The sequence below is a fragment of the Mobula birostris genome, chromosome 22 (genome assembly GCF_030028105.1).
Source record: "Mobula birostris isolate sMobBir1 chromosome 22, sMobBir1.hap1, whole genome shotgun sequence".
Taxonomy (NCBI): Eukaryota; Metazoa; Chordata; class Chondrichthyes; order Myliobatiformes; family Myliobatidae; genus Mobula; species Mobula birostris.
In genome coordinates, this window is record NC_092391.1 from 13,639,454 (window position 1) to 13,666,697 (window position 27,244).

At 38.1% G+C, this 27,244-nt stretch overlaps 1 protein-coding gene across 4 annotated transcripts in view; it reads right to left on the reverse strand.

The window, feature by feature from the left end:
• The window catches only part of LOC140186135 (disabled homolog 2-interacting protein-like), a 606,748-nt gene that overhangs the window by 368,812 nt on the left and 210,692 nt on the right, over window positions 1–27,244 (reverse strand). Inside the window, exon 1 of one of the 4 annotated variants that reach the window (XM_072240041.1) lies at window positions 10,171–10,450. The exons of the other annotated variants lie outside the window; for them this stretch is intronic. Coding sequence (XP_072096142.1) covers window positions 10,171–10,291 — 121 coding nt within the window. The 5' untranslated portion in view covers window positions 10,292–10,450. Of the gene's footprint in view, window positions 1–10,170; window positions 10,451–27,244 lie in introns of those variants that run through there. 4 annotated transcript variants of the gene reach the window in all.

The window sequence follows — 27,244 nt, forward strand, 5'->3', positions numbered from 1 at the left end:
AGTGAATGGGAGTTCAGAGGGGTTTCTCCTGCAAAGGTGGTATTAGAACATGAATTGCTTTGGTCTCAGTGAATACTGAGAGATTTGGTATAATCATTTTTAAAAGAGCACATGACATTTTCAGAAGGATCAGAAGAAGGGGGCAGGAATTGGGAAGTGAATAAACAGCTCCATTGTCAAGTGAAAACTGGCACAATTACTTTAATAAAGGGGGCTATTATCACTATCGAACTCAGCACCAAAGAAGGGCATTCAACCTGGTGTTGCAGGGTACCCACTTTTAGTGCAACTTTTCAGGTTGCTTTAAACATTAAGCTGTGCTCATCTAACCCCATCCATCCTACTACTGAATTCAGGAGAACTCAGACCTGAAAATGGATTTTGCCGAAAGCATAAACAGAAACTCCAGTGAACCATAGATTTGAACAGACACAAGTTACTGCAGGTGCTTGACAATGGGCAGATAAAAAGGATGTTTGATGATAACATTCACTGTTATACGCCACTACCAACTGAAATAATATTAATTGTTTGTCTTGGCTCTGTAACGTCTGGACGCAGTATAAGGGAATATCAATAGGAAATTAATGTTCATCCTCCAGAACTTCACTGCACAACAGGATATCATTACTCAACAGTAACGTTACATTAATCTGGTTTAAAGTACATTCATACTAAGTGGAATTAACCTTGTTCTATATCTCAGCCTATTACAGAATTCGTCTTAATTATACATGGCAACACTTCACCAACTAAAACCTCCTTCCATTGGAAAAGTTATGTCCGAATATAGTATAATATCGAGAAGTTCCTGCTGCAAAACTTCTACATTGGTGAGACCCGTCGTAGATTAGGGGTCCGTTTCATCCAGCATCTCTGCACCACCCGCCGCAAGCAGGACTTCCCAGTGGCCAAACATTTAAATTCCCATTCCCATTCTGATGTGGAGAAGTAACACTTTATACTCCTTCTGGGTAGCCTCCAACCTGATGGCATGAATATCAATTTTACAAATTCCAAAACCCCTTCCTCTATTGCCCAATTTCTCCTTCTGGTAAACCAACTCCCACCTACCCCCCTCTATTTTCCACTCTTACCTCTTCCCACTGGGTCCCCTCTTCCTTCCCCTTTTCCTATGCTCCACTGTCCTCTCCTATCAGATTCTTTCTTCTCTAGCCCTTTACCTTTTCCATCACCTGGATTCACCTATCACCTCCAGCTAGCCTCCTTCCTCTCCCACCCCCCCACTCCCTTTTGTTCTGGCAACGAAACCAAATTTCCCTCGGGATTAATAAAGTATATCTATCTATCTATCTGCACCCTTCCTTCTCAGTCCTCAAGAAGGGTCTCAGCCTGTAATGTCAAATGTTTATTCACTTCCATAGATGCTGCCTGACCTACTGAGTTCCCCAGTATTTTGTGTGTGTTGCTTTGGATTTCCAGCATCTGCAGACTTTTTTTTTGTGCCACCAAAAGTTTCAAGTTAATGACATTTCCATATGTCTATTGTACCTTACTTAGCTCAGCACGAATGATACACAAACCAGAATATAAATTTTATCAGAAAATATAAACCTTTTACTTAGCCACTTGCTTAAAACGTCAGTTTCTGGAAAACCCCTGATCAATTTCTAAATTTCCAAATCAGTTTACCGGTCACTTTATGACTCTGTATATCTCAGAAACATATACCGCCTGAAACATTAGTTAACTCCATTACAAGCCACAGTACTGACTTTTAAGTATAACAGCAGCCAGAAGAATGAAGAATACAGTTTATAGTTGATTGTTGATAATTATTATTATTATTTGACAAGTTCTTTGATCTGCTTACCTGCTGCAGTTGAAGGTACAATGCAGTGTAATGGAAAATCTAATGTGAAGATTCTTATGATTGCTTAATAAAATTAAACTAGTCAAATAGATGGGGCCAGTTAGAATTAGATCACAATTGCAACACGTCTCAACATTTCTTTTTGAAGCATTAATTATTTATAATTAAATCATAATAATTTACTATTAGCCAGTTAAATCAAGCCTACTAATCCAAAACAGAGGGGAGAAAAGGACATTTAAGATAATAAAACAAGCAGGCATTTTTCCCCTTAAGCTAATAAAGATTGCTCAAAGGTCAGAGTTTGGCTCAAAGCATTTTAGTGAAACTGTGAGGTTAAGCTAAGGCTGTGCAAACAAACTGCATTAGACTACATGGCTGCACCATGGAGAATGTATCAGAGACCTACAGCCATAACTTCACCAGTCATGTCATTCATTCACATGATGTGGGGACTAATAAATCACAAACAGCGCATTAAATTGTAGTCAGAAACTTAATGTATATTTGTCAAAGGCAGCAATTAATATGCAGAAGGAGAATAAACAGAAAAAGCCAATGAACTTTAATTATGCAGGCAAAAATAGCAGGTGATGAAATAAAAACAGCTAGAGTTGGTCATCCTCTTGTTTTATATAAGCGTATGCTGAACGTGTACTGTCTCATTGGATGATAAGTCAATGAATCTGTACAAATGAATCCGTTTGACTGTAGTATGTGATGAAAGTAATGTAATGGAATACCAGAGATCGATGGATTCATTTATACAATGGATTGCCCTCTTAAATATTTTAAGTGACTAAATCAGTGTTATACTCCCATACGATATGTGCTGACATGCATATAGTTTATATAGCAATCCTACAAGACTCGCAGATTTACTAAATGTGCGTTATGAAAGAATAATGGATTTTATGAAGGCCCTTGCTCCAACAATTGCTGCCACAAGTCATTATCAGTTAAAACTCTTGTATGCTTAAAAATGCAGAAGATTAAAATGCACTTAAATAAGACCAAAAATAATGCATCAAAAGTTAATTTAGAGGATGAATGTTCTCATCTGAAACTGTGAAAACCAGACTTTCTTCAGACAGCTATTCTGTAATTTAATGACACTGTCTGGTGGTGGTTAAGGGTTCTGCAAATTCAGAAGTGACTAATGATTTGAAGTAGGTTGGACTGTTCAGTACTGCATGGCTAGCTTGACAGTAAGTACATCTGAACATACTCACCGAAGTCTTATTCAATAATTCAAATTAGGAGGGTTAATATAGTTCTTCATTTCCTTACAGAAGATGGTCGAAGCTTCAGGCAATAAACGAAGATCATCAGTGAAGCTACACTCTGATTAACCATTATGATATTTTGCTGAAAATGAAGCTAGCAATCTCATTTACTTTACCTCTTGAACTACGGAAAAAGGCCAAGAAAACAATTTGTCTATACATGCTGTTTTACAACAGTAAGTACATCAAAAGGGAGGCCAGCTGGGGGGGATAGCTCACACTGCAAGTTTGGCAATTTGTTTTCTGTTTCCTAAAGCACCATCAAGTAATTTTCCATATCAATGTAAACATACAAAACTGCTCTTTGAAAATCTTACTGGCCTCAACAAGCAGAAACATATCTTGTGTGAATTTGTGATAATTGTTTAAATGTGTCTTTCAATTAATGCAACTGAACATCAAAAAAGTCATGAAGAATGAAGCTGAGCAGCTTCTATACAAGCCAGTAAGATCCAAAGCCCAAGATAGTGGGTTCCGAACAGATACTAAATCTCGAAGTGGCACAACGGAACAACAGCAGAAAGGTAACACCAGTAATCCTTGTCTGATGGGAACGTTCAGATTGGAATAGGACATGGAAAAATATCAAGATGCTTTATGATTACAACTGGGCCTCCAGGAACCTTGGAGGAGAGGGGTAGATAGGGAATAAGTGGTGCTTGGTGAGGATTTGATTTGTTTATTCTTGGTGAGGCCTAAGGAATAACAGATCTTCAGATAGGGAATGTGCTCCATATGATATGAAGCATGTGATGGTAAAGCAAGATTAGGGATACCAAGGGAGCTACAAACATATTCTTTAGTTTAATGATATGGATAGAGAGAAATGAGAAAGAGGGGTTCATCAAGGTCAGAGGGTGGGGACCTCAGATGTTGCTGCAGCATAACACAGACTTTTGGATGTCCCTTCCATTTTTTAAAAGGCGGATGTATTGAAGTGAGGACTGGATGTAGGTGCTTACGTCATTATTTGTCTATGCAAACAAAGGGTACTTTATGCATTGTAAAGGATATCTTTATTTGTCACATGCTAATATTGAGGGTAGCTTGTTCCCACTTTTTGGAACCTTACATAGCTATTCAGCAGCACAAATTTGGGCACTGAAGGGTTAATTTAATGCTTGAGTTCAGAAGCTATCTCACAATATAGAAACAAAGGCAGACATAAACTCGGATCTAGTACTTTAATTCTTATTTGTTCACTTTTGAGATTTTTACCCCTACACATCTAACCTAAAGAAATCTTGCAATGACACTGTAAATTCTTCTGCATATGACATGCTCTTTTGCAAGTTATGGTACGGAGGACTGGAAGCGTATCAATATTTGCAAACGAAAGCAACTGCAATGTGCTGCTCTGAAGATGCAAGTAAAAAATTATAATAAGTATCAGAAAATCATAGAATTATGACATGGAAATAGGCATTCAGCCTAGTGAAGGTTAAAAAGGTGGCACTCAATCTTGCATTCAGTCCATAGCCCTGCAGGTCAAAGCCTTCATCAATTACAGGTCCTCCTGAGGTTACAGATGCCTGACTTAAATACAGCTGTACATACGAATGAGCACTTGGGAAACCAGTGGAATGGCTTCGCCAACTGCTTGAAGCTACACACATCTTCTGCCACCTATGAACAGTTCACAGATACAGAGCCCTGTCATAACCTAGGGAAGACCCAAACTAAATTAGATGAGGGTTTTATTTTCCTCCACCACCAAAGCAGGCAGGGAGTTCCAGTCTGAGTAAAAACCCTTTTCCTCAACTCCGTTTCAAGCTTTTCAACAATTACCTTACCATACATCTAGGATCTCTTGTGTGTTGTATCGAAGATAAATAAGTCCTTCCTAATATTTTATCTGGGCTTCCCATAACCTTATCCATCCCAATTCTCTCCCTCACCTTCCTCTGGAAGGAAAATAACTTTTTTAATCCAATCTTTCATCAAACTAAAATTTTCTAATCCTTACAACGATACCTTAAGTGTCCTTTGCAGCTTCCTTCCTGTAAAGATGAAACTAGACCTGTGCATAACACTGAAAACATGGGCTAGCCATGTTGTAACCAACTAAAGCAAGACTTCCCTGCTAGTATATTCCATGCCTTCACTAACAACGGTATGTACTCCATAAGGGTTGTCAAACACCTTAATGGCCTGTCTTATTCCATTAAAAGGTACACCATAAAGTTGCTTTGCTCCATCCTACTATTCAGTATGAAGGAGGTTAACACTTTGGTGCTGATGGAAGGCCGGCAGACTGGGTAACAGGAAATAAATGATCTTTGTTCTGATTGGTGAGAGCAAGGAAATAGTCTGAGATAGAGATGATACTGGGGCTGTAAATGTTTGCAAAGCATTCGAGTGACATGGATGAAAGCACTAACAGTAGGGCTTCTCACATTTGCTGATGACATATTCTAGGATTCTAGGCAGGTAAGTTGTGAAGACGACCTAAGGAGACTACAAAGAAATATACAAGGGATGATTGATAAGTTCGTGGCCTAAGGTAGAAGGAGTCAATTTTAGAAAACCTAGCACAACACTTACACACTTAGTCCAGCGGTCGTGGAGCATACGGATCCCTTCTTTGTAGAAGTCGGCGTCTTGGACCTCCAGAAAGTGGTCCACAGCAGGGGTGATTGATAAGTTTGTGGCCTAAGGTAGTAGTAGATGAGTTATTAACTTCAAACTTTCTGCACAATCACTCAGAGTTGAACTGCACGTGCATGTAACCAGGACTGTATAACTCATCTCCTTCTGCCTAAGGCCACGAACTTATCAATCATCCCTGCTGTGGGCCACTTTCTGGAGGTCCAAGATGCCGACTTCTACAAAGAAGGGATCCGTATGCTCCAGGACCGCTGCACTAAGTGTGTAAATGTAGGAGGGGACTATATTTAAAAATAAATGTGCTAGGTTTTCTAAAATTGACTCCTCCTACCCCAGGCCACGAACTTATCAATCACCCCTCGTACTTAGGTTCAGGAATATGGCAAATGGAATATAATTTATGAAAATATAGAATTGTCCACATGGACCATAAGATATAGAAGCAAAATTAGGCCATTTGGCCCATTGAGTCTGCTCCAACAATTCAGCATTGCTGATCCATTTTCCTTCTCAGCCTCAATCTCCTGCCTTCTCCTCATATCCCTTCATGCCCTGACTAAGCAAGAATCTATCAGTCTCTGCCTTAAATATATCCAATGACTTGACCTCCACAGCCACCTGTGGCAACGAATTATACAGATTCACCACTCTCTGGCTAAAGTAGTTACTCCTCATCTCCGTTCTAAAAGGACACCTCTTTATTCTGAGATGCGTCCTCTGGTCTTGTACTCGCCCACCATCCTCTCCAAATCCACTCCCATCATGGTTTCTCAACATTCAATAGGTGTCAATGAGATCAACCCTCACTCTTCCGAATTCCGGTGAGTAGAGATTTAGAAATATCAAATATTCCTCATATGACATGCCTTTCAATCCTGGAGTCATTTTCGTGAACCTCCTTTGAACCCTCTCTGATGTCAGCACATCCTTTCTTCAATAAAGGGCCCAAAACTGCTCATAGTACAAGTGAGGGCAAAGGATTAAAAAAAATTCTGCATGGTGATAGTCTACAAAACTGAGATGTGGGGGGAGAATCTGGGTGTCCAAGTGCCTGATTTGCAAAATGGTACTTTCCTGGTACAACAAGTCATTAGGTGAGTTAACAGAATATTTAGATTACTATTGTTTATTACTAGGAAAATTGAATACAAAAGTTGGAAGATTATGCATCAGGTCATTACTTTCATTGTCCTGGAGCCTGCATTTATTGTCCATCCCTATCTAGATTGAAGTGATGGTGAACCTCCTTCATGAACTGCTGCAGTCTCTTTTGTGAAAATACTTCCAGTTCTGAAGGGGAAAGAGTACATCTTTTTAAGGGTCAGTGATGATACAGAGCTAGCACTAAATTGTCAGGTTAGGATTCTGTGAAGGGAACCTTCAGGTAGTCATGTCCCCATGGTATCTGCTGTCTTGGTCCTCCTTGCGGGTAGAGGTTCCAGATTTCGAAGGTACGGTCAGAATAGTTTAAGTGAATACAGTGCATAGAGTTTGTTTTATTTAGTGATGTATGCCAACACATTGCAGCAGTTCAGAGAAGATTTACTGGACCATTACCTGAAATGAATGGCTTTATATGCAGATTGAAAGATACAACATCTTGAAGAGGCTGGATTGAGTGTACGTGGAGTGGAAGGTTCCTGTCATGGGAAATCAAAAATCAGAAGGAGGGGCCATAGGGTGATTTCTTCCCCCCTCCCTCCAGAGGCCACAACTTTTTGAAACAGTAATTGAAACTTTTAATATTTTAAGGCAGAATTCAGTTAGATATGTGTTGGGGTGGGGGGTGGGGGGGGTGGGAGGTCACCATGGGTGGATACTAATACTGGGTAAAGGTTACAAATTGATGAGCTGCAAGCTGATTAAATGAAAGATCAGGTTTAAGAGGCTGAATGCCTGCTCCACATCTCTTTTTTTTGTATGCACACATCCTCCCATTGCCTTTTGCATTTATCTTGCATCTCTCTGGACTGAATTCCCAATTTTTCTAGGGACCAATTGTCGAGCTCTGTGGGTTTACTCAACCCTGGAAAATCTGGATAGCAAAGGTGCATACATCAGGATGCTCTTTATCAACTACAGCTCGGCATTAAATACCATCATCCCCTCAAAATTAATCAATAAGCTCCAAGACCTTGGCCTCAGTACCTTCTTGGGCAATTGGATCCTTTATTTCCTCACTTACAAACCCCAGTCAGCTTGGATTGGCAATAACCTCTCTTCCAGAAATTCCATCAGCACATGTGCATTACAAGACTGTGTGCTTAGCTTGCTTTACATTTGTGACTGTGTGGCTAAGCACAACTCCAGTGCCATATTCAAGTTTGCTGATGACATCACTGTTGTAGGCCGAATCAAAGGTAGCGGTGAATCAGCATATAGAAGGGAAATTGACGTCAGGAGAAGGAAACCAGTGGTCCATGAACCAGTCCTGATCGGAGGAGAGGTGGAGAGGTCAACAACTTTAAATTCCTGGGTTTATTATTGCAAAGGACCTGTCCTGGGCCAAGCACGCAAGCGCAATTATGAAGAAAGCACAGCAGTGCCTCTATTTCCTTAGGAGTTTGCGAAGATTTGGCATGACATCTAAAACTCTAATAAATTTACATAGATGTATAGTGGAGAGTATATTGACTGGCTCTATCAGAGCCTGGTATGGAAACACCAATGCCCTTGAATGGAAATCCTACTAAAAGTAGTGGATGCGGCCCAGTCTTTCATGGATAAAGCTGTCCCCACCATTGAGCATATATATACAAAGTGTTGTCATAGGAAAGGAGTATCCATCACTAGGGACCCCAAACATCCAGGGCATGATTTTTTTTTCTCGCTACTGCCATCACGAAGTATGAGCCTCAGGACTCACACTACCAGATTCAGGAACAGTTATTACCCCTGAAGGACAAGGCTCTTAAAGCAAAGAGGATAACTTCATTCACCCCATCACTGAAATGCTCCAACATATGGAATCACTTTCAAAGATTCTTAATCTCATGTCCTTGATATTTATTGTTTATTTATTATTATTTCTTTATTTGCAAAGTATGTCTTTTCCACACTGGCTGAACACCCAACTTGGTGCAGTCTTTCATTGATTCTGTTATGGTTGTTATTCTATTATGGATTTACTGAGTATGTCCTTAAGAAAATGAATCACAATGTTGTATATGGTGACACACATGTACTTTGAAAATAAATTTACTTTGAAACCCAATAGTAACAACTTTTCAGTCACAAAATACTCATCAATTTATCTTTCTACCATTGACTTGGATTCAATTTGCCACTCTCTCTTACATTCCTTGGGCTTTCACTTCCTTGACATCATGCGATATGTGCCAATTTTATCATTTTATCAGTATTAATCTACCTTAACTTCAAAATTACTTTAACATTTATGAAGGGATTTGGATCTTTTTTTCAAGTAGATGTACAAGGTAACAGATATTCAATACTAGCTTTGGATTGTAAATATGGATATTTCTATATTTGAGTATGCTCATCTTTCAGCTCCATGAGAAAGTACTATAAATCTACTGAGTTAGTTAACATTTTATTTAAAAGCCATTGTTAGGGAGTTAACAAATACCTCTGCAAACTGTGATTTAACCAGAGCAGCACCTCAAGCAAGTACTGTCTTAGTGATCTGTCTTCTACTGTGTGCTGCCACAAGCCTTCACTAAATCAGGACACACATACACAAAATGACAGGTGTTATGTTTTTAACAGCAACTCATGCTTTGGTCAAGTCAATGTTAGTCCATTTATTTATACAGTAAATCTTTACATGTCTGCCAAGTATATCTTTGATCACAGAAGACACTTGAGCTTTACCATAAAAAGTGATCAATAAAACAGAGCTGTTTTGTGTTGGAACTCAGATGAGACATTTTCCAGACTAGGTTTAAAGGTATAGCTTGTTTCATTTTAAGGTTATATACAGCTTTAGATCTTTTTCAGCTCTATATTATAATAATACAGAAACCTATGACAGGAGAGCAAACTGTGCCAGTGTTTAAGATTTTATACTAAAAAGTGTGCTTTTCAAAGAACAACAACCTGGATACTTATTAAAAAGTAATATACTAGAAACCAGTTTCTATTACTTTGCTTGTTTCTTAAAGTATATACTTGTGGGTTTGAATAACTTACTTCATTTATGATCAAATTGATTAGCCATGAAAGACACTTGAACTTAGACTACAACAAAATTGAAGTACACCCTCTTTATGAAGTGTGAATTAGACAAGCGTTTTCTGATATTGGTTTTGCACATTAATACAATGAAAACTGTTTTGCCAAGGTAGGAAACAAGCACTGCAGGCATGCAAGACTCATGTTGTCATTTCACATTCAGAACATTGAAAACACATTTTAACAAGGATTTAACCAGAATTTCAAGATTCTGCAGAATCTCATATTATATCACACCTATTGTATTACCCCTGTTGCCTGGCCTGTTGCGACTCCTGGAGCGACTGCGTTGTCTCTGAAGACGTGACCTCCCCAACAGTCTGTAGTAATAGGATGGACGTCCAGAGATTTTTCTGCTGTTAACTGACATTTTGTCATCTGTTGCTTTGCCAATAATTTCTTCAATCTGTTCAAATCAAACTCCTCAGTTCCGAGACTCCTTCATTAGAGTTAACGTTCAAAGCAATATTCCGTAGCAACTTTTATTTAAAAAGCTTGTCCGAGCCTGTTGTTATAGTCATAGTTCTGCACTACTCTGAGATACGCTTGTTGCATTTGGAAACTGAATGCTGAATGGACCAATGAACAAAAGTTGAGCTTTAAAAAAACCCTGAACTGGAATCAGTCCATTTGCATTGAGTTAATCTGGATGTTCAAAATGATACTTATCAGACACCTATATCCTGTAGCTACATTTCTTTGCCAATAGCTTACTCTTACAAATCCCCTTTTACCATCATCTTCCAAGTATTAAAGTAAAACACTAACACAATATGCTACAAGTAGCTGCTCTTTAGGAATCTATTCCAGGTTTTCAAAGAATATATGGGGCCCAGGGTAACTTAAAGGCAGTACGGAAATGAGCCAATCAAGTTAACATTAGAGGAGTTTGGGTCAAGTAGGCAAGTTCACAGCTGGACAGCAGATGAATTCCATTTCATTCAAGAATTAATGCAGAACTTTAAGTATGCTCTAGCCCTTGTTAATTAGATTAATAATAATTTATATGTAAATTGAGATATTCAATCTTCATTAGTTTGTCATTTGCTTCACCTGTACAGAATATTAAAAGATAAATAAGGTAAATATTACTGACTTGCATTAAAAATTATTCAGTCGGTTACTTTAAATTACCTTTAAGTTATCTTTGTGTTAATTTTAGCATGTTGGACATATTTTTACCACTCAGTATTAAAATTCATTTTATTAAAACATAGGGAATGATGTATTAATAAGAATAGAAGAAACATTAATTATTCAATAAGATTATCTAGTTTTGTCAATGATTCCAAAAGAATGTAGTTTAGTGCTTTTGTTTTGAAAGTGACAATAAAGACATATCCAAACATGAACAACTCAATTTCACAGTTGAAAATGAGGCAATCCACCATCCTCAGGCAGTGAGAAATACCCCAGCCTTTACATGGAATTTTCTTTTTAAGTAAAATATCAAGACAGGAAGGTACACTTGCTTGAAAAGCTGACTGGTTGCCCATGGAAACAGGATTTTCAGGAAATGTCAGTTCTCAAAGACAGGAATTGTACCGGAATACATTTCACACAATTTCAGTTGTGGAGAATGTTTAATTAATAAAGTTTTGCCTCAGGTCAGTAAAATAACTGAAATTTGAAAGCAGATTAACTGTGGCAGAATTGATAACTTATGAACTGAACGGAACTCAAAAGGTAAGGGATAAAATCTTATATTTCCTAAGAGTCTTTTCAGTCTCCCTTGTGTGCTGCATAAATCAGATAGACATGTAGGCTCCTGCCTTCAGGCTAAAAAATTCCTTTGAAGCTCAAAATTGCCAGCAGTTTATTATAGTCACCTGCGAACAACATTATTTTAAAATTATTTTTAAATTGAAGCAGCCCACAGTGCTGTAATTAGACACAGTCAATAGCATGTGGTCATAATTTTACCAGCATGCTGTACACAAATTCAATTCGTTAAATTCATACTTCATCTATGTTACTGTTATAGAATATTTTTGAAAGAGTATTTACACAGAATTTAATATTTTTCAAACATTTTAATTTCACTAAGGAGAGGAACATCAGTGTTGAGAAAAGGTAACTATTCAATTTCAGGACATTCAACCTACATCACAGATTCCCTGTGAGTGCACCACAGGCAGATCCACTGTAAAAGCTCCTTCCACTTGACCCAACAATTATCTTTAGCCCCGCGACTCACTGCATTAGAATGGCATTCTTCCATTCGCCACACCAGCAATCTGGTGGACAGAGGTGTCAATGCCAATCAGTGCGATGGAATGTGCTGAGATTGTCCAGTTTCCTCTCATAAAGGATATACTACAGTGGTCTGGTATTGTCAGCACTTCTCAGTGGTGCTGGGATTCTGCTTGTTCCTGTAATGAATTGACTGATATTTTTGGGTCAGATTAATTTTTCAGTAGTTTCCAAACTCCTGGCAATATGCCAACATGCAACAAAGATCTCTGCAATATAGTAGGCATGAAGGTATCCTTAATGCACATTTTAAATAAAACTGAACAGATTTTGCATTTTAAAGGGAATAAACTACAATCTCCAAAACTGATGGCAATCATGCTGTCATTAAAACTTAAGACAACTTTTGCCAGCCTTAACTACACTGCATGCAAGTGAACTCTTTCATCTCATGATGCCAAGGAATAGATATCAAACACTGCCACATACTATACTTACAGCAAGTACGCTGCAACGCAATACAGCCTCTTGTTTGAAATGATTAAAAGTTGCTGTCATTTTAATGTGAATCTCCACCAGAGGTGGTAGTAAAGAGTATAAAACACATGCAAGTCAAGCAGAAAGTCTAGATCAATGTCTCCAAAATTATTTGGAAAGTAGCAAAGAATGCCATGTGTACATGTGTTTTCAGTCATGTGTAAACAAACCAATAACAAATACTGCACTATCATCAGAAGCATACTAATCTTTAAGGTTATGACGCAAATAGTAAACTAATATTTTATTTTGTCTGCAACTTACAAAAATGTATGCATTATACTATCAGGTTAACATTAATACGTTAGAAAGTTAAGCTCCTTTCTACACCAAAAAGCTTCAAAATTTATATCTTAATAATCAATATTAGTGTATTTTTGAAATGTGTAACCATAACTTCCAATTTTGGGAGAGATTTTATTTGTATTTGAAGCTAATAGGGACAAGTAGTCTTGTAGTATTAGCTGTACCAGAGGTAACATAAGTATATGTACAGTGAAATTCTGAAAATAAAACATGTAAATACTTGTAAGATATGCACATTACAACTTATTTGTAAATACCAGCTTGATGTTGTATCTACACAGAAAAAATCAGAAAATGCATCTCAAATTCCTTCTGTCTCCTGTCACACGGAAGCCCTGTTCTCTGATGGTATACGAACAAAGCAAAATTTCCTAATAAATTGTCTTTGCATTACAACATAATTGTTTTATTTTATTTAGACATACAGCCCAGTAACAGGCCCTCCCGCCCAACAAGCCCACACCACCCAATTACACCAGTGACCAATTAACCTACTAACCCGCATGTTTTTGGAATGTGGGAGGAAACTGGAGCACCCGCAAGAAAATCATGCAGTCAATGAAAGAACATGCAAACTCCTTACAGACAGCAGCGGAGTTGAACTCGGGTCGCTGGCACTGTGATAGTGTTAAGTACTTCAACTGAAAGAGTTTTGTGAGATTTAAAAATTTTGGCATTTTGAAACCCAAATTCTATCCACACTACTTACATTACATTTGTATTATACAAAACAACTGCAATAGCCGATGTCTCTTTTGAAGATTCTGACATGGGAACATTTAGTTGGCAAGGGTGGGGTAGGTAGATGCAAAATTATCCAAAAGTACTATCACCGAGGTATTTGACAATCCCCAACGTTGGATCAAGATTCACGCATGGTAATTTTCTACCTGAATACTATATTAAAATCATATGCAACTAATCAGTCAGAGTTAACTCAACAATTGAAATGAAAGCTGAGCAACTTCTGATAGACTACGTAGATGGGGTTTTCTTTGATCTACCATGAAAGGTACATGATCAGATGAAACTCCTGAGAGCTGATGCAATAATTGTGTTCAAACAAAATTAAGCCGTTTTCTTTATGATGTCTGAAACATTCTTGTCATGATACATTAGTGCTATAACACAAACCTTCAGCAGTTTTCAGATAATGAAACAAGTAGAATTGGCAAAAAAAAACAGTGGGTATGGTTACAACAAAGGTTCACCAAACTGATTCCTGGTATGGTGGAGGTGGGTACTATGTATGAAGAAAAAGTGGGTTGACTAGGTCTGTATGCACTTCAGAAGAATCACATTAAAATGTATTTAATTCTGACAATGTTTGACAAGGTGCACACAGGGAGTGTGTTTTCCCTGGCAGGAGGAAGTGGTTCGAGATCCAGGGATCAAGGTCAGAGTGTGGAATTGGAGTCCTAGATATAGTAATCCAAATTTTATTCCAAACTCTCTCACATGAATTCCCTCCAGACTTTTCCTTGCACCTACACATTAATGTCAATTTACAGTGGCCAATTAACCTTCATGTTTTTGGGGTATGGGAAGAAGCCGCAATATTCTGAGAAACCCAATCTGTCGGAAGGAGAATGTGAAAATTCCACATAGTCAGCACAGAGGTCAATGTTAAACACAGGTCACCGGAGCTGTGAAACAGGTTGCACTCATACAAAACATTGAAATTAGCAAAAATACCTGATCAGGTTATATTACAAGAGCTGTTATAAGTATGCCACAAAGATATATGACAAATAGCTAAACACCAAGTCAAAAGGGAGCAAGATGCTGGTCAGCAGAGGAAATACCAGAACTTGAGGTCTTGGCAGCCATTTGCAGACTCCAGCAATTGACAGTAGAGTTTCATAACCACAGCTACGGAAGCCAAGATACTGAATGTATTTGAAAAAAATACAGATAAATTTCTAGATACAAAACACAGAAAGTGGTATGGGGAGAGAACAAAATATGTTATTGATCTCAAGAAACAGCCATGACTGGATTGAACAAAGGAGCAGCAAACAATTAAGACACCTATTGCTGCTCCTTTATCTTCTTTATACAGTGGATTCCAGTTAATTGGGCCACATCAGGACCACTCTATTTTGGCCCAATTAAGCATCTGCCTCAATTAGCCGAAGTTTCATGGAAATGGACAAAAAGATATAAAAAAAAGTAACAAATTATATATTTAAATAAAATACAGAACAAATTAGAACACTACTAATACCACTACAATACTATCAAAATGTATTAGTTCTTAACAGTTAACGTTGAAGGAATGCATCAGGTGTATGTTGCCGTGTTCTTTTGATTGACTGTAAATGAACAAAATCAGTGCAGACACCTAATATAGACAATGGACTGCTTCATACAAAGCTTTCAATGATTGCATCCTCTAAATCTTCAATTTCATTGTAACCATTCAAGATGATTGTTGATACCTTCAAATTCTTCATAGTTCCTAACTTGTTGAAGTAACGAAATCATTTTATTTTCACTTCTGGCCTTTTCTGTCATTGCCAAGTCTTAGTGCTTGAAACCACAGTGAGTAAAACAATTCTGAACTGTCTTACTGCTCATTTGTCGCCAACCATCAGTGACAAAAATCATGGCTCTTTGAAACACGCGCAACTGATGCTGTTAAACCCTGTTCGGTCTAACCACTGTGCAACGTCTAGGGGCCACAAATGCATACAATTGACACTAGTTAGAAACTGTTTGGCAACAGTCTCCTTTCCCAATTAAGCGGTATACTGTTCCAAATAAACAAGGTGAATCCCGGCTATTTTCGCAATTAGTTTTTGTTATTTAAGAGTCGTCCCAAATAAACGGATACCCTGATGAACTGATAGCCCAATTAACTGGAATGCACTATACGTGCATTTCATGGTATGTCAGAAATCTGTCACATGCAGAACTTAAAAGTCTTTAAAATATTCTGAGGTTTTCTGTCCCCAACGATATTAATTACAACTTCCTGGATTGAAGCAAATACTGATATAAATTTGATTGTCAGCTATATCATATTGAATGTCTAATAAGGGGACTGTATTGCTCGCAAGCAATGAAGTGAATTAATTTATTAAATTAAGCTCAGGCGCAGTAATTACTTTCAATTTATGCATCCAAAATTCCTTTCTAAATCTCAAATCTTGAAGTAATTATCCACTAAGTGTGGGAGTTAGGTAGAAAGCTAAAAAGTAGGCTTTCTGGGGTTGTAATCTCAGGATTAATGCCTGTACAGATGAGTGTAGGAAAAGGAGAATAAGGAAAATGAATGTGTGTTTAAAGATCTGTTGGAGACAGGAGGAATTCAGCTATTTTGTCAAATGGTATCCCTTTTGGGGCAGAGGTGACCAGCACAAGAGGGCCAAACTCCATCTAAACTGGTGGGGAAACCAATATCCTTGTGTGGAGTACTCCTCGAGAAGGTTTACACAACTACTTTAAGTCCAGTAGTTTATCAGATAAGAAACCTGAAGCAAATACAAGAGGTTAAAGCAGGACAGAAAGGAAGGTTGGTCTGACAGGCTAAACTGCATTTATTTTACTGCAAGTCGCCTCACAGGTAAAGGCAGATGAACCCAGCATGAGGGATTGTGATACAGCAACTACAGAAGCATATTTGAGGGATGGCAGGAGTGAGAGCTCAATGTTCCTGGGTATTGATGCTTTCAGGGAGACGGAGGTTAAAGTAAGAGAGGCACAGCAGACTGTAGATGCAGAGTATCTGTTATCCCTTTGCCTATACAACTGCTGCTTGACCTGCTGAGTTCCTCCAGCCGTTTAATTTTTTGCTAGAAGAAAGAAAAGGGGAATTGCATTATTTATTACAGAGAACATCACAGCAGTACTTAGAGAGGATAGCCCGGGTGAAAGTCCATGAGGCTATTTGGGTAGGATTAAAGAATAAAAAAAATGAGATTATACTATAGCTTTCCTTACCAATAATCAGCAGGAAATATAGTAGCATATGGGACAGAATTTATCATAAATAAGATAAGTTTTCTCAAGCAATAGAGTGCATATAAATCACACATGAGGAAATCTGTAGATGCTGGAATTTCAAGCAACACACAAAAAAGTTGCTGGTGAACACAGCAGGCCAGGCAGCATCTCTAGGAAGAGGTACAGTCGACATTTCGGGCCGAGACCCTTCGTCAGGACTAACTGAAGGAAGAGCTAGTAAGAGATTTGAAAGTGGGAGGAAATTTCTTAGTAGCTCTTCCTTCAGTTAGTCCGGCCGAAGGGTCTCGGCCCAAAATGTCGACTGTACCTCTCCCTACAGATGCTGCCTGGCCTGCTGTGTTCACCAGCAACTTTTTTGTGTGTTACATATAACTCACACGCAGCACATGAAGGAAATATTATTACAAGCAAATTAAAAAATACCAAGATATTTTCCAGAAGTATAACACTACTGTACTCCCTGACACTACTGATTAGTTCATGAGTGATGAGACCTGGGTAGTGGCAGTGAGTTCATGGCCTGGGGAAGAAGCTGTTTCCCAACCTAACAGTCTTGCACTAATGCTATGGTACCTCCTGCCTGATGGTAGGGGATCAAAGAGATTGTGGGATGGATAGGAGGGATCCTTGGCAATGCTAAGGACCCTGTGTACACAGCACTAAGAGTATAAGAATGTAGAAGTGAATTTAAGAAGTAAATTAGGAGGGAAAATAGGGGTTGTGCGATATAAGACCATAGGATACAGGAGAATTAGGCCATTTGGTCCATCAATAATGCTCTGCCATTTCACCATGGCTGATCCATTTTCCCTCTCCACCCCATTCTCCTGCATTCTCCCTGCAGCCTTTAATGCCCTGACTAATCAAGAATCTATCAACCTCTGCTTTAAATATACCCAATGATTTGGCCTGTGGCGACAAATTGCACAGATTCACCATCTCTGGCTAAAGAAATTCTTCCTCATCTCTGTTCTAAAAGGACACCTCTCTATTTTGAGGCTGTCCCCTCTGGTCTTAGACTCCCCCACCACAGGAAACATCCTCTCCACAGCCACTCTGTCAAGTTCTTTCACCATTTGATAGACTTCAATGAGATCACCCCTTACTCCTCTGAGCACAAGGGGGAAAAAAAATCACATTTCACAAATTTAAATGATTTTTTTTAAAGGAGGTTACAAATAGGATTAATGAGGCAAGGTAATAGGCATGTGTAGACAATGTCTATTACCTTGCCTCATTAATTAAGAGTAGAGCAAGCCTTAGCAAGGTCCTGTATGTTAAGCTGGTCAAGAAGGTTGGTCGAGATCCAGGGAAAGCTAGCCAACTGGATACAAATTTAGCTTGGTGATAGGAAGCAGAGAGTGGTGGTAGTGAGATGTTACCTGGATTGTAGGGCTGGAGTTACAAGGAGAGATTGGATAGGCTGGGTCCATTTGATCTGGAATAACAGAGGCTGAAGGCGAAGTTATTAGCACAGATTGGGTAGATGGCCAAGGACTGCTCCCCATGGCAGGGGTGTTTAATACTAGAGGACATGAGAGGGAAGAGGTTTAAAAGGAACCAGAGGGAAAATATTTCCACACAAAGGGGAGTTGATATTTAGATTGCAATGCCACAAGAGGTTGTAGGGGGTGGATGTTGAGATGTTTCCATTATTGGGAGGACTTCACATAAGGTTCTTCAGTTATAATGGAGGGGAAAAAAAAGACAAAAAAGACTGCAGATGCTGAAATATAGAACAAAAACAAAACATGGGAATAACTTGAGAGTCAAGCAGCACACATGGAGGCAAAAGCTGTAAATCAGTTAAAGACATATATAGGAGCCTGACTCAAACTGTTGACTCCCACCTTTTCCCTCAACCTGCTGAGTTCTTCCAGCATTCTGTTTTTGGTCATTTTAAACTGGGGGAATGCAGAATTCCTTTTTCAGGTGGTGGAAAATGTCTGGAATTGTTTCTCAGCTTCTAGTAGTTCATTTTTGAGGGACCTAGAGGGCAAGTTCTCACTTAAAAAAAGCAGTAGGGAACACTGAGATAAACTGCCATCTCCAGCAGTATCCTGATACAAACTGAACAGGCAATTTGTCCCACGGCATTATAAGGTGCAAATAAGAATACGGCATCATAACAAGCAGGTCCCGATGGAATACCTGTGCCAACCAAGTGGTGGAAGTATTCAAAGACATTTTCAACCTCTCACTGCTACGGTCGGAAGTTCCCACCTGCTTCAAAAAGGTTACAATTATACCAGTGCCTAAGAAGAGTTGTGTGAGCTGCTTTTATGACTATCGTACAGCAGCACTCACATCTAGGGTGATGAAATGCTTTGACAGGTTGGTCATGGCTAGAATGAACTCCTGCCTCCACAAGGACCTGGACCCACTGCAATTTGCCTATCGCCACAACAGGTTTCAATGGCTCTTCACACGGCCTTAGATCACTTGGACAATACAAGCACCCATGTCAGGATGTTGTTTGTTGACTATACTCAGCATTTAACACCATCATTCCCACAGTCCTGATTGATAAGCTACAGAACCTAAGCCTCTTTATTTCCCTCTGCAATTGGATCATTAACTTCTTAGCCGGAAGACCACAATCTGTGTGATAAAATCTCCTCCTCGCTGATGATCGACACTGGCACACCTCAGGAGCATATGCTTAGCCCACTGCTCTACTCCCTCTGTAACCACAACTGTGTGGCTAGGTATAGCTCAAATACCATCTAAAAATTTGCTGATGATACAATCATTGTTGGTAGAATCACAGTTGGAAATGAGATAGAGCAGGATATACCAGCTAGTTGAGTGGTGTTACAGCAACCACCTTACACTCAGTGTCAGTAAGACAAAAGAGATGATTGTGGACTTCAGGAAGGGCAAGACAAAGGAGCACAATGCAATCCTCAAAGGCAGATAAGAAGTGATGAGAGTGAGCAATTTCAAGTTCCCGGATGTCAAGATCTCTAAGGATCTAACCTGGTCCCAACATATCGGTGCAGCTATAAAGAAGGCAAGATAGCAGATATATTTCATTAGAAGTTAGAAGAGATTTGGTTTGTCAACCAAAACACTCGAAAACTTCTATAGATGTACTGTGGAGGGCATTCTAATAGGCTGCATCACTGTCTGGTAAGGGGTGGGTATGGCTACTGCACAGGACAGAAAGTCATAAAATGAGTCAGCTCCACCTCTGTTACTAGCCTCTGCAGTATCCAAGATGTTTTCTAGGAGTGGTGCCTCAGATAGGTGACGTCCATTATCAAAGACCCCCATCACCCAGTGCATGCCCTCTTCTCATTGCTACCATCAAGAAAGAGGTACAGAAGCTTGAAGGCACATACTCAGCAATTCAGGAACAGCTTCTTCCTCTCTGCCATACGATTCCTAAATGGACATTGAACCCGTGAACACAACCTCACATTTAAAAACATATATATATTATTTCTGTTCTTGCACTATTTTTAATCTATTTGATATACATATATACACTTACTGAATTGATTCATTTATGTATTTTTCTTTCTATATTATCATGTATTGCATTGTACTGCTGCTGCCAAATTCACAAATTTCATGACACATGCCGGTGAAAATAAACCCAATTCTAATTCAGGAATGGAGAAATTAAGTCTGGAAATGGAGTAGCCTTGAACATTTTTAAACCCACACCAACATTGATCTTGGGGTTGAATCATATTCCAACCTAGATCCTTTGCCATTCAATTATAAAAAATGAACCCTTCCTATTATATAATCAGTGACAAGATTCCTCTCATAATATTCTGTAGAGGTATCAATTCAACATCCTGAGATATATCTGTGAAATGAATACTAACCTCTTACATCTGCAGTGAAGTTCTGAATTTAGTGTTAAACCCAATTAAGAAGAGAAAAGGCAGCAATTCATGAGAAATGATGGAATGTAGTTGAACTTGAACCTCTTGTGGGTTGAGCAGAATCTCCACGTTAAATGCAAGCGAAGGAGTTTTCAAGGGTATGGTGTCCAAGCAACAGGGTGGAGATAAGTCATGGGAGAAATTCTTGAGGACCCTACTTTTAAAAAAGCATGCTATTAAATTACTCACAGCATTTCAAACTCTCCCCAAATGATGCCTTTCCTGTCAAAGGATAATTGAAATTGCTGAAGTCTTACTGATCTAATTCCACACAGCAATTATAAGCATAATATTGGCACTGTGAATTGTTTAAACAATAGGAAGAGCTGCTATTGCATGATTTTCAAATTAAGGATAGTTTGAAAGATTGAGGAAAAATATAAATATTGCAGCACTGGCTTTTGTTTCAATAATTATTCTGAACAATTGACAACTTACAAAGAAAAGATATGATGTAAATTCAAGGTGAATGAATTATGAAAGGCCTTACAAAACCATTCATTCTAACATACCATTTTCTCTTACAAGAAAATAGATTTATCATCAAACAGCTTTGAAAAAAACAGGGAGATACAACCCCTTTCCTTTAAAAGAAAAGAAAACAAACCACTAAAATTTAAAATGAATTAACTGCAATGGTGGAATAATTTTAAACAATTACCAACACAAAATTTATTCCCAAGTAGGATTTGTTCATTAACAAACAATAACATACCAGCATACAATGTGATTGGTAACATAATACAACAATACCAACTGCAAATGCACAATCTTCCAACCAGTCCAAACAGCCTCCATTATAAAACTAAATCACCTCCAAATAACAGTCGTTGACATTAGCTGTGAATGTGTTCCACTAATTTATTAATGATAGGTTTCACTTCTCATCTCCTTGGAAACCAGTCGCTGTTTCATTAACTCGTCAATGTGAGAGAAATTGTGTTCTTTCCATACAGTTCTTGCAAGAAAAGGGCACAGCAACTGGAACTGGTTTAACTGATGATTCATTGTCAATCCTCAGGAAACTTGCCTCTACTAGCTTTCCAAAGCTGTAAATCAAATGAATGTGAAGGTGTTCAATTTTGCTATATGAGCTATGGTAATGGAGCTAATATGATTGCTTCATCCCAGAAGTTAGCTGATTTGAAATGGTGGCAAGGTATTCAAAATGTGAAGCCTTTGACACTGATCAACAACTGGTGAAATCAACTAGTGGTCCAGAGCACGAGTTCAGGTTTGATTTTTTTTTACCACTAGTTTAAGGACATTGAAGTGGTTTAAGCTGTACTATAACAAACTCAAAAGGCTAGAAAATGAAATGGTTCAATGATTCAATTTACCATCAGAGAATATATACAATATACATCCTGAAATTCTTACTCTTCAGACATCTACAAAACAGATAAAAACCCCAAAGAATGAATGATAGAAATCATTATAACCCCAAAGCACCCCCTCCCTCTCCCAGATTTTGTGCACACCATGTACATTAAATTATCCATCCAGTTTGTGAAACCAAATATATTATGGATAATATCTCTGTTCATTTATTCCTTTGGGCTTTCTCATGCACTGATTAACATTTATTGCAACTCCACAGTTAGAGCTAGTTTCTACAAAGCAACGGTTGGTGACACCTGAAAATATCATCATTTTGCCAAATGCTCCAATACCAATATATAACAGTTTTTAATTCAGTATCCTTTTGTTTTCTACAAGTACAGTAGAAATAATATTTGTGTAAAATAAATTTTGAAAATGTAAAGTGGTATACCACTTTCATAAGGCAGCTTTAGTCACAAATTAGTCTTGTAGAATTGTCCGATATTGGGTCCATATGACATTCAACTTCAAATCTACGTACAAAGCTCAAGAATCAAACAAACAATGAGGTTCCTGAATCTAAAGCAATTAGACAAAACGAAGACCTATCAGAAGAAGAATATGTGTACATGCTATAACCTGCTTATACAATAAAGATTACAAAGAGTCATCAAATTCCAGATTCACATGCTTTAACTTCACATACACCATTCATCAGTGCAGATGTGTATTCACTTCTGCTTGTAACACCAACAATAATTTACCATGAATATAGCATGGAGATCAACTTGTAAATAAGAATTTTTAAAAAACCAAAAATCTGATATACTTTGGGATTTCGTATGAAAACCCAGACTTTGAAGCATATCTTCATAACATCTTCTAAGATAAGAATCTTTTGGAAGACTGAATTTTTACATTGAACCATTTACATTATTCATATTTTTTGGCATCACTTCATACCTACTCCAAGACTTTTTTTTAAAAAAGTTGATTATCATCAAACCGGTTGTGGTCCTACAGAAAGAACCTGAAAAACATTTTATGTCATGGAAATTTCTTTTCTTAAGAATAGACACAAAAGTCCTCAGTTTAAAAAGAGCCCCTTAGAAAAAAAAAATTAAAAGTCCTTCATTAAAAAGTTTTAAAAAAAAGATTTAGTGGTTGCTCAACTTAGAATTTATAGCTTGCCCTTCTTTTTGACTTGAAAATCTTGAGAGACTCGCTTCAACCTCCAGGGCAATTTCTTAAGTTGCAAGACAGTTTGAAGCCTGTCTCAAGTTCATGAAATTGCCTTGACAGTTAACGTAATGAATTTACTTAATAAATGGCGGCACCAGGAAGCACACTACAGCTGCTAGATGTTATGTTACAAAGAGGTTTCTTTACTGCCGCAGAACTGGCCTGCAGTAATTAAGGTAAACAATCAAACTTATTTGTTGTGAGCTTTTAAAAAGATCTTTTATTTTGAATAGCAAAGCCTGCTCGTGTATTTCTCAGATTCACTATGCATAATTAACAAATCTTTTCAATAATATTATTGAAAAAAATCTATTGCCCTTGGTCCTTTCCAGGTATCCAGTTGACCATGGCCAATGTAACTAGACACCCACTGGATTTGCTCTGGTATTGCCACCAATTCATGAGAGTTGACAGAGATTCAGAGCATACACCAAGACATGGACCTTCACCCAACCCGTGCCGGGCCACACCAAACATTGCAACTATCGATATCTGTGAGCTCAGTAGTCACAGTGAGATGAAGAGTAAAATATCCTGGTCAGAAATTAGATTTGTTCATGAACATTTATATCACTGGAACAAATCTATGCATTTTGGGGCCAAATATTACAAACAATCTATGAGCAACATGCATCTTAGTAATTCAAAAATAACCTATGACTATTCAGTAGTGAACAAGGAGCTCCAGTAGTATTTCCTTTAGATCTAGGTTCGAATGAATGTACGAAGTGGTAAATTAAAGGAACAGTAAACTTATATCTGTAACCATTGCAATTTATATACTTTAGTGCTTTAGTGATGCTGTTTGCACTCTTTTTAACTGTTACATCTATTCAATGCTAAAATCTGTTAAAATGTCTTTGCACTGCGCTATTGCTGCAGTAGTACAGCAAATTTCATGTCATGGTGCATGGTGATAATAAACCTGAATCTGAATGAGAGTGCTACATGATCCTACAGAAATGAAGTTCAAATAAAGCTCTAATTATTCAAAATGGATACTGAATACATTATCTGCAACTATCAACTTGCTTTCTGCAAACTGATTATCACCCTTATTGTTTTATCAGGGCTGATGGTCTCTGCTATTCTCTCAACTATATATTGGTTCCAAATATATTTTTGCCTTTCAGTGTTTTGTTAAAGTCAATCCGAGCTAAAAGTAACTAAAAATACATCGAATTTATGCCAAACGTTTTGTTACTGAGCGAAATGTAAAGTTATTTATGCACCAGAGCAATTACATGTTGTACATGCATCAATATCTGCAAAAAATAATTATGTTATACAATCTTGTTAATCTAAACTGAGTTTTAATTCTCAAAAGATTCCAATGGATCTAACCAATAAGAATGGAAGGTATGAGTAGGAGGCCATTTGGCTGTGCTTTGGCATTCAATATGATCAAGGCTAATTTTTTATCTCAACAAAATCTCTCTCCTTTCCCAAACCCCTTTTTCCGTCTAGAAATCTACCAATGTCCTTCTTAAATAAAGTCAGTAATTTTCATTGATTTTCCCCACTCCATTTAGCAAAGTTGTACTTGTTGATCTTGGCTGGCCTGAGACAAAATACAAACAAAAATGTACATCAAGGTTTACCCTGTTTCACTGAAGCAATTCATGGTGGGGAGGATGACTGGGACCACGAATGGTGATAAAGCAATGTGGCAAAAAGTGAACAGCCAAATGCTTTAAGACAAAACTACATTGAGGCAATGGACATGATTCATATAGAATCAGAAGTGAAAGTAACTTAAACCTTGTCAGTACAGTTGTAGCTCAACATAACATCAACCACTTTAGTACTGGTCCACCTCAATGGATTGCTTTCACCTCTCTAGAACATAATGAAACAACAATAGAAAAACAGGTGTGTCTTTACCTTCTTGTGCATTTAGTTTCATCCAGTTCAAAGGCAAAGAAATATTAGGGTGGTGGTAGCGGTAGTGATGAATGGGGGGGGGGGGGCAGAAATGTGGATATGACAGCTATGCATCTCAGAATATTATGTATTATACGACATAAAATTAGTTGTTTTGCAGTAGTACAGAACAAAGACAACATTACTATAAGTACAAAATAAATAAATAGTTTAAAAAAATAAGGAATACTGTAATGAGGTAGTATTCATGAATCCACTAGAACCTCCTTCCTTTAATGTGCAGTTGATTCTATGTCCTGCCCTGCTCACCATATTCTGGATAATCTTACACTATGTTTAAACCCAGGCAATAAAGAAGAAAGTTAATCTTATCTAAGCTCTTCTATAGTGAAGCCGCTGACTAAACCAGCAGAAAGAAACAATTACCAATGGACAATAGATTACACAGCATTTGTTGTAAATGTTAGCTTTGCACTTACTTCCCTGGTAATAGAAATTGACCATTTTGTTCCAATTTTTTTCTTTTAGTGTCTGATCACTTGCAGACATCAAACTATGTTTTATATCTTGTTATCATTAACATCATTTGTGTATCTATTTCAGCATTTAAAATCACAATCCTTTATTCCTGGATGGTATGTTGACTCCCAGGTGCCAGGATCAGGGATATCTCACATTGGATCCACAGCATTCTAAAGGCAGAGGGTGAGTAGCCAGAAGTTGTGGTACTGTATATATTGGTCCCAACAACATATGTAGGTAGGTATAGGGAGGAGGTCTTTAGGAGAGAATATAGCCAGGCAGTAAGCTAAAAATCAGGGCCTCCAAGGTAGCATAAAAGTAAAGGGGAGGGCATATAATAGAGCAAAAATTAGTGCGAAGGAAGAGGATTATGAAGCTTTTAAAAACCAACAGAAGCCAACTAAAAAAACTATAGAGAAAAAAGTTGAAATATGAAGGTATGCTAGCCAATAATATATAAAATGTAAAAGAAAGACTAGAGTGGATAACAGACTGCTGGAAAATAATGCTGTAGAGGTAGTAAAGTGGGACAAAGAAATGGCAGAGGAACTTCATAAGTATTTTGCACCAGTCTTCACTGTGGAAGACACTAGCAGAATTCCAGAAATGCAAGAGTATCAGGGGGCAGAAGTGAGTGCTGTTGCTATTACTAAGAAGAAGGTGCTTTGGAAGCTGAAAAGTCTGAATGTAGATAAGTCACCTGGACTACACTCCAGAGTTCTGAAAAAGGTAGCTGAACAGATTGTGAAGGCATTAGTAATGATCGTTCAACAATCAATACATTCCGGAATCGTTCCAGAGGAGAGGAAAATTGCAAATATCACTCCATGCTTTAAGAAGGGAGACAGAAGAAAGGAAATTATAGGCCAGTGAGCCTGACTTCAGTGGTTAGAAAGATGCTGGAGTCTATTATTAAGGATGAGGTTGTGGGGTACTTGGAAGCACATGATAAAATAGGCCAAAGTCAGCATGGTCTTCCAAAGGGGAAATCTTGCTTGACAAATCTGTTAGAATTCTTTGAGGTAAATGACAGGCAGAATAGACAAAGGGGAGTCACTGGGTGTTGCTTACTTGGATTTTCAGAAGGCCTTTGACAAAGTGCTGTACATGAGGTTGCTCAAAATAAATAAGAGTCCATAGTATTTACAAAACAGGTATTATAATGGATGGAGGATTGGGTGATTAGCAGGAGGCAAAGAGGGGGAATAAAGGGTGTCTTTTCTGATTGGCTGCGGGTGACTAGTGGTGTTCTACAGGGATCAGTGTTGGCACCACTTCTTTTCACGTAATACAGTAATTCAACTATTTGGATGCTGGAATTGATAGTTTTGTTGTCAAGTTTGCGGATGATATGAAGACAGGTGGAAGGGCAGGTAGTGCTGAGGAAGCAGGGTGTCTGTAAAGGACTCAGGAAGATTGGGGTAATGAGCAAAGAAGTGCATGGTCAT